At 39.4% G+C, this 12,294-nt stretch overlaps 1 protein-coding gene across 1 annotated transcript in view; it reads left to right on the plus strand.

Annotated features, from left to right (window-relative positions):
- The window catches only part of LOC117707204 (mitochondrial adenyl nucleotide antiporter SLC25A24-like), a 46,624-nt gene that overhangs the window by 11,921 nt on the left and 22,409 nt on the right, over positions 1-12,294 (plus strand). The window contains exon 3 of the mRNA XM_034500622.2: positions 2,446-2,533. Coding sequence (XP_034356513.1) covers positions 2,446-2,533 — 88 coding nt within the window. The remainder of the gene's footprint in view (positions 1-2,445; positions 2,534-12,294) is intronic.

The following is a 12,294-nucleotide window of genomic DNA, read 5'->3' on the forward strand; positions in this document are numbered from 1 at the left end:
TAGGAGACACTGAAGTTGATATAAAGAATGACATATATATATCAGGAATTATCAGGGCCAGTAAGATGGCTCAATGGGGAAAGGTGCTTGCTCTGCAAGTCTGACAACTTGAGTTTGATCCTTGATTCTACAGTGAAAGAATAGAACTGACTCTTGAAACTTATCTTTTTACTGTGGCAATTGGGTGTGCCTATGAACTCCAGCAATGACCAGCATGGCACAGTAACCTTAAGGGTACAATAGTGACACATACACCTTGGCGGTAAGCAATAACTCTCTTATTGGACTTAAGACCTGCTCCAAAAAAAAAAAAAAAAAAAAAAAAAAAAAAAAAAAAAAAAAAAAAAAAAAAAAAAGAGCAATCATGATTGGCACTGGAAACCTAGCCAACTGCCAAAGGCTAGTGAAGTCATGTATTCTGGAGAAGACCTGCAACTGCAACTTTACTAACTAGCATGATCCCTAGTTATATTCTAAATATTTGTCCTTACACTCACAGATAAGTGTAGTCCTTACTCCTCATCAAGGAAATTTCTCTTTGTAGCAGATGGAGACCATTACAGAAGATCACATGCAGAGCTGTGGAGCCAAGTCGCAACTGACAACTGCAACACAACTCCTGCACCTAAGATTCAGGGGGTCATTATTGAAGAGAGGGCAGAAAGTTATACCTATGAAGTCTCACCAACATGGCTGCCTAAACAAGGATAACACCAATACGCATACTAACGTGGAAGGAGGAAAAACAGTCTCAGGAAACCTCAACCTTAGACAAAGAGTGACAGGCGTCCAAGGAATCCTGAAAGCTAGATAAATAGTCTTCCACAGGGAAGAGCATACCAATTGGTTATCCAGTACCAAATAGTTAGTCTTAAAACATATACACACAAGTAATATTTCATGAACTTCTCAGGTTGTATTTATATATTTAAGAACATATACATATAAATAAGTAAACACTCAACACATCACAGCAATTAAAAAGAGGCCATGTAGTTGGGAGAAGGGGAAGTGTATAGGAAGGGTTGGAGGGAAGAAAAGGAAGGGTGAAATGATATAATTATATTACAATCATAAAAAATAGAAAAAGAGGGGGCTGAACAGTTGATTCAGTGGTTTAAAGCTGCTCTTGCAAAGGACCCAGGTTCAACTCCCAGCATCCATATGGTGGCTCTCAACTGCCTATAACTTCAGTTTCAGAGGGTCTGACACCCTTACACAGACAAATATGCAGGCAAGACACTAATGCATATAAAAATAAGAATAAATAATTAAAATGAAAAAATAGAAAAATATACAATTAAAGTAAAAAGAATCAATTTTTTTTTTTAATTTGGAAAATGATGTGTTACAGTTGTGTTTTAGAGTTTGATAAGAATATGGAATTTTAAATTTTTTCTTCACAACATTGAGTAATGTGTAAGTGAACTACATAGTAGGTATATGTCTTAGGGTTTCATTGTTGTGAAGAGTCACTATGACCAAGATAACTCTTATAAAAGAAGACATTTAGTTGGGGCTGGCTTACAGTTTCAGACATGGTTCAGGAGGATGAGATGTGAGTTCTACATATTGTTCTGAAGGCAGCCAGGAGGAGACTTGCTAGTTCCCTGGATGGACCTTAAGCATAGGACCTCAACGCCTACACCCACAGTGACACACTTTCTCCAACAAGGCTACACCTCCTAATAGTGCCACTTTCTATGGGCCAAGCATATTCAAACCACCACAGCACCCCCCCCACCCCCCCCACATACATAATATATACATATATGACACACATACCTTAGTGAAAACCAACAGCTCTTTTATTGGACTTAAGACCTACACACACATACACACACACACACACACACACACACACACACACACACACACACGTGTGTGTGTGTGTGTGTGTGTGTGTGTGTTATTTAATATAGTACATGTTTCTGTTAAAAGAGCTTGAGCTTGGTTGTATAAGGGTTTTGGATCTTTTACTTTATAAACACAATCCTTTATTCTTGTGCCCCTGAATCAGATTTTCAGCACTAACTTTTTCAACTCTTTTCAAATAGGACAATGGTCAAATGTGTTATAATCTATAGTCCTCAGGGCCAGTTGTTGTTTGAAATTTAGAATTTAGTTTATAGAAATGCAGTGTGCCTGTGATTTGTAATATTTCAAGTGATGTTTGAGTCATGAGCTATTCATAAATATTTTTGTCCTGAAACATGAATGTTCACGCCTGGACAAATAACTAGGTAAAGCAGTTCTTGTTTCAGTTTAAAGAGACTTCACTACCAAATGTGAACTTGGTGCCAACATTTCAGAGTTTTTAGGCTTTGAGTTTGGGAGCAAAGACCCACCAAACACAGACTTTTCAATCTAGTATAATCACATTCTAAGTGTATTTTGCTTTGTCATCTTTTCAGATTCTTAACTTGATATTTTCATGTTTTAAAGGTAAGATAGATGCTTCAGAAATAGCTGCTGCTGTGAGATCACTGGGAATCCACATTTCTCTCTCTCAGGCCAAGGACATATTAAAAAGGTCAGCCTGTGCTCTTGTCTTTGATAGCTTTGAGTCTTATAGTCTATGTCAGGAATTAACTGCGATACATGTGGCATTTCAGGTGCCATCTCTCTTTTTGTAGAGAGATTTAAAAAATTCAGAAAAATGTACATTTATGAGATGATTGAACATGTATTTCTTTAGTCTGTTATGTATTACCCATTTTTTCTTTATTAATTCATCTGTATTCCTTCCTGTGGCATTAACATTAACATTTTTTTCTCTTGGGGGTCTGGGGAAGATGGCTCAGTGGGTGACGTGCTTGTCGTGAAGCATTTGGACTTGAGCTGGGTTCCCAGGACCAAGCCCCATGTCCTGCTGTGTGTGTATGTGTGTGTGTGTGTGTGTGTGTGCACTCGCGAGCGCGTGTGTACACATGACACAAGCTAAAGTCAGCAGGAACCTCAACCGAGAAAATCCGTCCATTAGATTTCTTCTAGGCAGGTCACTGGGGGCATTTTCTTCATTAATGACTGATGAAGGTGGGCTCAGCCTCCTCAGGGGTGCAACCCTGGGCAGGTGGTCCTGAGTTGTAGAAGAAACTAATGTTCGAGCCACGCATGAGAACAAGCCACTAAGCAGTGTTTCCCCGTGGCCTCTGCTTCAGTTCTTGTCTCCAAGCTCCTGTCCTGAGCTCCTGCCTAAACCTCTTTACATGTATCTTCTTTGTAAAACACAAAATAGAAGTGGATTATTATCCTAGTGATGTCTCCTGTTGCTGGGATAAAATACCTTGACAAAACCAACTTGAGGGAGAAAAGGTTTATCTGACTCACAATTCCGGTGACAGTCCATCGCTGTGGGACGTCAAGGCGGTGGAGGTGAAGCGGCTGGGCACATCACATTCCCCCGTCAAGAGCAGAGCACAGGAACCAGTGCATGCTTGCTACTGCTCAGCTCACCCTTCACTCTCACAGTACAGCCCAGGCGTGACGCTACACACAGTGGGCGGGGCCTCCCACCTCAACCAACACCATCAAGATAATCCCCCAGAGACAATCACAGAGCCTAACTTTAGGCTAACCTTAGACAGTCCCTCAAGCTGTGGCTGGAGCCTTGTCTCTTAGGTGTTCATTTGACAATACCAATCATTACAGTTATCTGTTTCTTAAGGGCTTAAAAGAACTTACATAAAACTAGCCGAGTTTCCTGAGTCCTGTGTGTGAGGATTCTAACTAAATTTCATTAACAGTTATAGAACCACTCATGCCTTCAAGTCCTTAAGTCAGTTTTAAAAAGATGCGTTTTTAAAGCTGTGTGTGTGTGAGTGTGTGTGTTTTATGAAAAACAATCTACAGATTCAGTCCAATATTGTCAAAATTCTAACACTATTATCCATAGAAACAACAACAACAACAACAACAACAAAAACAACAGAACTTTATCTAGAAGCATAAAAGACCCTGTGTAGCCAAGGCAATATGGATTAAAAGAACAGTGCTGGAGGTATCACTGCCCGATTTCAAATTACACTACAGAGCTGTAGTAATAAAAACAGCTTGGTACTTGCACACAGAGAGATAAACAGAGCAGAATAGAGAACCCAGGTACCAGTCAGGCAACTACAGCCACCTGACTTTTGACAAAGATACCAAAACTACCACATTGGAGAAAACAGCCTCTTACTGCATTAGAAAACTGGATGTGCAGAGGTACAAACTGTGCATTCATTCAGAAGTAAATCCTTATCTTTTTTTAATTGGATATTTTCTTTATTTACATTTCAAATGTTATCCCCTTTCCTGGTCCCCCCTTCACTCCATCTTCCTCCCCTGCTTCTATGAGGGTGTTCCCACCCTTCACCCACTCCTGCCTCCCTGCCCTGAAATCCCCCTACACTGGGGCATCAAGCCTTCACAGGACCAAGGGTCTCTCCTCCCATTGATGCCCGGCAAGGCCATCCTCTTCTACACATGTGGCTGGAGCCATGGATCCCTCCATGTGTACTCCTTGGTTAATGGTTTAGAACCTGGGAGCTCTGGTTTGTTGGTTGATATTGTTGTTCTTCCTATGGGGTTGCCAACCCCTTCAGCTCTTTCAGTCCTTTCTCTAACTCCTACATTGTGGACCCCATGCTCAGTCTAGTGGTTGGCTGCAAGCATCTGCCTCTGTATTTGTCAGCCTCTGGCAGAACCTCTCAGGAGACAGCTATATCAGGCTCCTGTCAGCATGCACTTCTTGGCATCCACAATAGTGTCTGGGTTTGTTGACTGTATATGGAATGGATCCCCAGGTGGGGCAGTCTTTGGATGGCCTTTCCTTCAGTCTCTGCTCCACACTTTGCCTCTGTATTTGCTCCCATGAGTATTTTGTTCCCCCTTCTAAGAAGGACAGAGGCATCCACACTTTGGTCTTCCTTCTTCTTGAGCTTCATGTGGTCTGTGAAATGTATCTTGGGTATTCCAAGCATTTGGGCTAATATTCACTTATCAGTGAGTGTATACAATGTGTGTTCTTTTGTGATTGGGTTACCTCACTCAGGGTGATGTTTTCTAGTTCTATTCATTTGCCTAAGAATTTTATGAATTCATTGTTTTTAATAGCTTTTGGCAAAATGGCCATTTTTACTATATTAATCCTGCCAATCCATGAGCATGGGAGACCTTTCCATTTTCTGAAGTCATCTTCGATTTCTTTCTTCAGAGACTTGAAGTTTTTGTCATACAGATCTTTCACTTGCTTGGTTAGAGTCACACTAAAAAATTTTATATTATTTGTGACTATTATGAAGGGTGTCACTTCCCTAATTTCTTTTTCAGCCTGTTTATCATTTGAGTAGAGGAAGACTACTGATTTGTTAGACTTAGATTTATATCCAGCCACTTTGCTGAAGTTGTTTATCAGGTTTAGGAGTTCTCTGGTGGATTTTTTGGGGTCACTTAAGTATACTATTATATCATCTGCAAATAGTGTTATTTTGACTTCTTCCTTTCCAATTTGTATCCCTCTGACCTCCTTTTGTTGCCTAATTACTCTAGTTAGCACTTCAAGTACTATATTGAATAGATAGGGAGAGAGTAGGCAGCCTTGTCTAGTCCCTGTTTTTAATGGGATTACTTCAAGTTTCTCTCCATTTAGTTTGATGTTGGCTACTGGTTTGCTGTATATTGCTTTTACTATGTTTAGGTATGAAGCTTGAATTCCTGATCTTTCCAAGACTTTTAACGTGAAGGGATGTTGAATTTTGTCAAATGCTTTTTCAACATCTAATGAAATGATCATGTGTTTTTTTTTTCTTATATAGTGGATTACATTGATGGATTTCTGTAAATTGAACCATCCCTGCATCCCTGGGATGAAGCCTACTTGATCATGGTGAATGATTGTTTTGATGTGTTCTTGGATTTGGTTTGTGAGATTTTATTGAGTATTTTTGCATTGATGTTCATAAGGGAAATTGGTCTAAAGTTCACTTTCTTTGTTGGGTCTTTGTGTGGTATAAGTATAAGCGTAATTGTGGCTTCATAGAACAAATTGGGTAGTGTTCCTTCTGTTTCTATTTTGTGGAATAGTTTGAAGAGTATTGGTATTAGGTCTTTGAAGGTCTGATAGAATTCTGCACTAAACCCATCTGGTCCTGGTTTTTTTTTGGAGAGAGGTTTTTTTTTGGAGAGTTGGGAGACTTTTAATGACTGCTTCTATTTCTTTAGTGGTTATGAGACTGTTTAAATGGTTTATATGATCTTGATTTAACTTTGGCACCAGAATCTGTCTAGAAAATTGTCCATTTCATCCAAATTTTCCAATTTGGTTGAGTATAGGCTTTTGTAGTAGAATCTGATTTTTAAAAATTTTTCTCAATATCCCTTGTTATGTCTCCCTTTTCATTTCTGATTTTATTAATTTGGATATTGTCTCTGTGCCCTCTGGTTTGTTTAGCTACGGGTTTATCTATCTTGTTGATTTTCTCAAAGGAACAGCTCCTGGTTTTGTTGATTCTTTGTATAGCTCTTTTTGTTTCTACTTGGTTGATTTCAGCCCTGAGTTTGATTATTTCCTGCTTCTACTCCTCTTGGGTGTATTTACTTCTTTTTGTTCTAGAGCTTTCAGGTGTGTTGTCAAGCGGCTAGTGTATGCTTTCTCTAGTTTCTTTTTGAAGGAACTTAGAGCTATGCATTTTCCTCTTAGCACTGCTTTCATTGTGTCCCATACATTTTGGTATAATGTGTGCCTTCATTTTCATTAAATTATAAAAAGTCTTTAATTTCTTTTATTATTTTTTCCTTGACTAAGTTATCATTGAGTAGAGTGTTGTTCAGCTTTTGTATGTATGTGGACTTTCTGTTGTTTTTGTTGTTATTGAAGCCCAGCCTTAGTCTGTGGTGATCTGATAGCATGCAAGGGATTATTTCAGTCTTTTTGTATCTGTTGAGGCCTGTTTTGTGACCAATTATATGGTCAATTTTGGAGAAGGTGCTGAGAAGGAGGTATATTCTTTTGTTTTAGGATGACGTGTTCTATAAATATCTGTTAAATCCATTTGGCTCATAATTTCTGTTAGTTTCACTGTGTTTCTGTTTAGTTTCTGTTTCCATGAACTGTTCATTTCTGAGAGTGGGGTGTTGAAGTCTCCCACTATTATTGTGTGAGGTTTGTGTGCAATATGTGTTTTGAGCTTTAGTAAAGTTTCTTTTATGAATGTGGGTGTCCTTGCACTTGGAGCATAGATGTTCAGAATTGAGAGTTTATCTTGGTAAACTTTTCCTTTGATGTATATGAAGTGTCCTCCCTTATCTTTTTTGATAACTTTTGGTTGAAAGTCAATTTTATTCCATATTAGAATGGCTACTCCAGCTTGTTTCTTGGGATCTATTGCTTGGAAGATTTTTTTTTTTCCAGCCTTGTACTTTGAGGTAGTGTCTGTCTTTGTCACTGAGGTGCATTTCCTGCATGCAGCAAAATTCTGGGTCCTGTTTATGTATTCAGTCCGTTAGTCTATGTCTTTTTATTGGGGGAATTGAGTCCACTGATGTTAAGAGGTATTAAGGAAAAGTGATTGCTGCTTCCTGTTATTTTTGTTGTTAGAGGTGGAATTATGCTTGTGTGGCTATCTTCTTTTGGGTTTGTTGATAGAAGATTACTTTCTTGCTTTTTCTAGGGTGTAGTTTCCCTCTTTGTGTTGGGGTTTTCCATCTGTTATCCTTTGTATGGCTGGATTTGTGGAAAGATATTGTGTAAATTTCATTTTGTCATGGAATATCTTGGTTTCTCCATTTATGGTAATTGAGAGTTTTGCTGGGTATAGTAGCCTGGGCTGGCATTTGTGTTCTCTTAGGATATGTATGACATCTGTCCATAATCTTCTGGCTTTTATAGTTTCTGGTGAGAAGTTTTGTTTAATTTTGATAGATCTGCCTTTGTATGTTACTTGACCTTTTCCCTTTACTGCTTTTACTATTTTTTCTTGGTTTTGTGTATTTGGTGTTTTGATTATTATGTGACAGGAGGAATTTCTTTTCTGGTCCAGTCTGTTTGGAGTTCTGTAGGCTTCATGTACATTCATGGGCATCTCTTTCTTTAGGTTAGGGAAGTTTTCTTATAATTTTGTTGAAGCTATTTACTGGCCCTTTAAGTTGGGAATCTTCTCTCTCTTCTATGCCTATTATCCTTAGGTTTTGTCTTTTCATTGCGTCCTGAATTTCCTGGATGTTTTGATTTAGGAGCTTTTTGCTTTTTGCATTTTCTTGGACTGTTGTGTCAATGTTTTCTTTCTATGGTATCTCTACACCTGGGATTCTCTCTTCTATCTCTTGTATTCTATTGGTGATGCTTGCATCTATGACTCCTGATCTCTTTCCTAGGTTTTCAATATTCAGGGTTGTCTCCCTTTTGTGATTTAATTTTTGTTTCTATTTCCACTTTTAGATCCTGGATGGTCTTGTTCAATTTCTTCTCCTGTTTGGTTGTGTTTTCCTGTAATTCTTTAAGGGATTTTTGTGTTTCCTCTTTAAGGGCTTCTACCTGTTTACCTGTGTTCTCCTGTATTTTTTAAAGGAAGTTACTTATGTCCTTAAAGTCCTCTATCATCATCATTAGAAGTGATTTTAAATCTGAATCTCGCTTTTCCGGTGTGATGGGGTGTGTCCAGGACTTGCTATGGTGGGAGAACTGGGTTCTGATGATGCCAAGTAACCTTAACTTCTGTTGCTTATGTTCTTGTGCTTGCCTCTCACCATCTGGTTATCTCTAGTGCTACCTTCCCTTGCTGTCTCTGACTGAAGCCTATCCCTCCTGTGATCCTGGTTGTGTCAAAACTCCTCAGAGTTTAGCTGTCCCTGTAATCCTGTTATTCTGGGATCCTGTGATCCTGAGATCCTGGGAGTTAAGCTGCCTCTGGGATCCTGAAATCGTGGTGTGACCAAGCTTCTGAGATCCTGTGATCCTGGGTGTGTTAGAGCACCGTGGATTTGAGCTTCTTCTGGATGTTGTGGGACTAGGTGCAGAGCTAGTGTCCAAGGTCTGCTCAAGGCACTGGCTCAGACTGGAAGGAGATCCTTATCTTTTACCTGGGACAATAATAAACTTCAAGTGGATCAAAGACCTCGTGAGATGGCTGGAGCAAAAAGTGGAGAAAACACTCCAAGATATAGGTGTAGATAAAAACTTTCTAAATAGGACTCCAGTTGCTCCGTGAATAAGTGCAGCTATTTACAGATGAGACCACATGGAGTTAAAAAGCAGAGAGAATAGATAAGCCAGTGGAAAGTTGGAAAAAATCTTTACCAGCTGTATTTGACAGAGGGTTAATAGTCAAAATCTTTAAAGAGCTTAAAAGAAATGAAACAACACACAAAGAACTGAATCAAACACTGTCTGTGGGACTGGGGAAATGGCTCAGTGGGAAAAGCGCCAGCTCTATGGGCATAAAGACCAAATCTGTCCTCAGAACTCACATACAGCCGGCAGAATGGCTCATGCCTGTAACCCAACTGTGGAGGCAGAGACAGTCAGCTCTTGGGTGTTTGCTACCTGATAATCTAGCTGAAACACTGAAACACCTTGTCAGGGGCAGGTTTGCCCTATAGCTTTGCTGAGCAGCCCTTGGGCTCCACCTTCATGCTGACCTTTCTCTTGGTGGTCCTGCTGGTGCTAGGTAGGAGGCACATGTGATGTCTGTCATACAGCTGTGAAGTGGTAAGCCTCCACCACACTAACTGCTGCAACCTGCCATGTGACCTGGCACTGGGGTGGTGGGAGCAGTTCATCATAGTCTTATTATCTCTTTACTTCCCTTCAAATTGATACTTATTATTTTTTTTAACCGCAGTTTGTGTGCCTTTTGGGAAGAACATTTTGTCTGAAAAAATTTCAGACTTTATTTTAAAATTTTTACTATTTTTGTTTGTGTGTATACATATGTATGTATGTGGGTGGGTGGCACATGTCCAGTACCTGTGTTTGTAGAGGTCAAAAGAAAACCTGCAAGAGTTGTCTCTGTTGTATTTATGAAGTTGTATTATGTTGTATTTCTTTTGCTTAGTTTATTATTATTATAAGTTAAATTTGTTTAAAATATGTGTCCTTTATTTGTGTTTACAATTGTTATTACTAAATTGCTAAATTACACAATTAGTTCATCAATTTTCAGATTTCTGTTAGAAGTGAGAATAGAATTTTGGGTCTGGTGGTGGTACTGGGCATTGAACCTATGACCTCACACACACTGGGCAAGTTCTCTACCACTTACTTATAACCTCAGTAACAATAGTAGTGTTGCGAGTGCTTTTTATATGTTCTACAAGAGTTGGTGTGTAAATTGGTATTTTCCTTATTCCCTCTTCCTTCCTAACAGCTCAGCTACAGACTTTCCATTAAGTACACAGACCTTTAGTACTCTCTTTTGCTTTGTCTTTTGTTTGCTTGTTTGAGACAAAGTCTGGTAGCCAGCCTGTCCTAGAACTCACTCACTTTGTAGCTCATGATACCTTGAATTCACTGCTCTGTCTCAGCCTCCAGAATGCTGGAAATGCAAGTGTGAGCCAGCACATCCATAGTCATTTTATGGTGGGGGCTGATGAATCCTTTGTAACTTAGTATTTGACTGGTGCCACTTAAATACAGAATTTAACCATGAGTCCCTGCTCTCCAGAGTTGCACATCTGTTTTGCTCTCTGCTTAGGCTCCCACTTCCACATGCTACTGTTTGGAAACTATTCCCAGCTAGACTTCAGCATGGAAGGGAGCTTGGCTCATTTGTCAATCTTCTCCACACACGTCATGCTTCTGTTCACAGTGCCTCCGGACACTCATGTCCTGCATTTTGTCAGTTCATGGATGTTCACATGTTTCCCTGGTGTTCTGAACTGTACTAGGCTGCCTGTCAGGAGAATGCATTTTGTTTCACAAAGTTTTCGTTTAGAAAAATACTCTTAGAAATTCCCCCACTCACTTTACCTTTTACCTTGACATGAAGAGACATTTTTAAGGTGAGATTTTAATTTTTATTGGTGTGTGTGTGTGTGCAGGTGCATGTGTCATGTGTGAAAGGTGAAAGACAATGTTTAGGAGTCCATTCTCTCCTTCCGCTGTGGGTTTCAGGAATTGAACTCAGGTCATTAGACTTGTGCAGCAAGCCCTTTGACCCGCTCAGCCATCTTCTCTGGGGATGTTTGAAGGCAGAGTTAACACTCAGTTCTGCATGGTGAAATGGAACTTTAGTTATTAAAAAATGGAGTTTATGTATAAAAAGTTACATTAAAATTCATTTGAAAGCTGTAAACAAGGAAAAGAGAGTCAAAGGCAACAAGAATGCTAGAAGACCCACAAGATAGAAGGTCAGATTTACTGACTTAGTCATTCAATGCTGACTTACTGCTCAGTGCTAGAGAGATGCACACCAGTTTAAAATATTTTCTCTTCAAGAAATAATATAAAACTGTGAGGATTACATCAAATAAACAATTAAAGAAGCAACATGTAATAGATTTCAGTGGAGGGGCAGTCTACCAAACATCTGATGAGTACTCCAGTGTGTGTGTGTGTGTGTGTGTGTGTGTGTGTGTGTCCTCGTGCTTATGTATACTTGTGTATGTGGAGACCAGAGGACAAGCTCAAGTGTTGTTCCACAGGTTCCATCTACTGGTTTGTTTGATCGCTTTCTTTTGTTGGTGTCTCCCAGAGGCTAGAATGTCCAGTGTATGCTAAGTTGGCTGGCTAGTGAGCAGAGGGCCTGCAAGTTTTCATCTCCTTGTTTCTGCGTGGGTTCTGGGAACTGAACTCAGATCCCTGTGGTTGCAAGGCAAACATTTTACATGCTGGGCTGTCTCCCCAGCCCCTGGTCATCAGTACTCTTTGGAAATGTCAATATTGTTCAAAATAAGAAAAGTCTGAAAACTATTGTAGTTAGGAGGGCTTTAGGGAGACACGATAACAGAACAGAATGTCATATCTCAGTGTGATGCTGAAGAGAAAAAGAACATTAGTTTAAAATGAAGGACGGCTGAGTAAAGTATAAAATGTAGCTATGAATAATACGTCAACCATTAGTCAGGAGTTGTTACAAATAAACCACAATCATGTAAGATGTAACCAACATGAGAGCATAGGTGTGGGGATATATAAGAGTTGTCTATATGTTGTTGTCATCTCAACTTCTCTTGAAGTGTGATATTGATCTGAAAGTTCATTCTTTAAAAGGGGGACTGGAAACTACAATTATGCCCATGAAGTCAAAAGAAATGGCTTCAATAACAAATACTCCTTAAGTGTTTGAGTAATGTGAATAATGATGGTGTTATAAG

This window comes from Arvicanthis niloticus, chromosome 4 (assembly GCF_011762505.2).
Source record: "Arvicanthis niloticus isolate mArvNil1 chromosome 4, mArvNil1.pat.X, whole genome shotgun sequence".
In the NCBI taxonomy this organism is placed as follows: Eukaryota; Metazoa; Chordata; class Mammalia; order Rodentia; family Muridae; genus Arvicanthis; species Arvicanthis niloticus.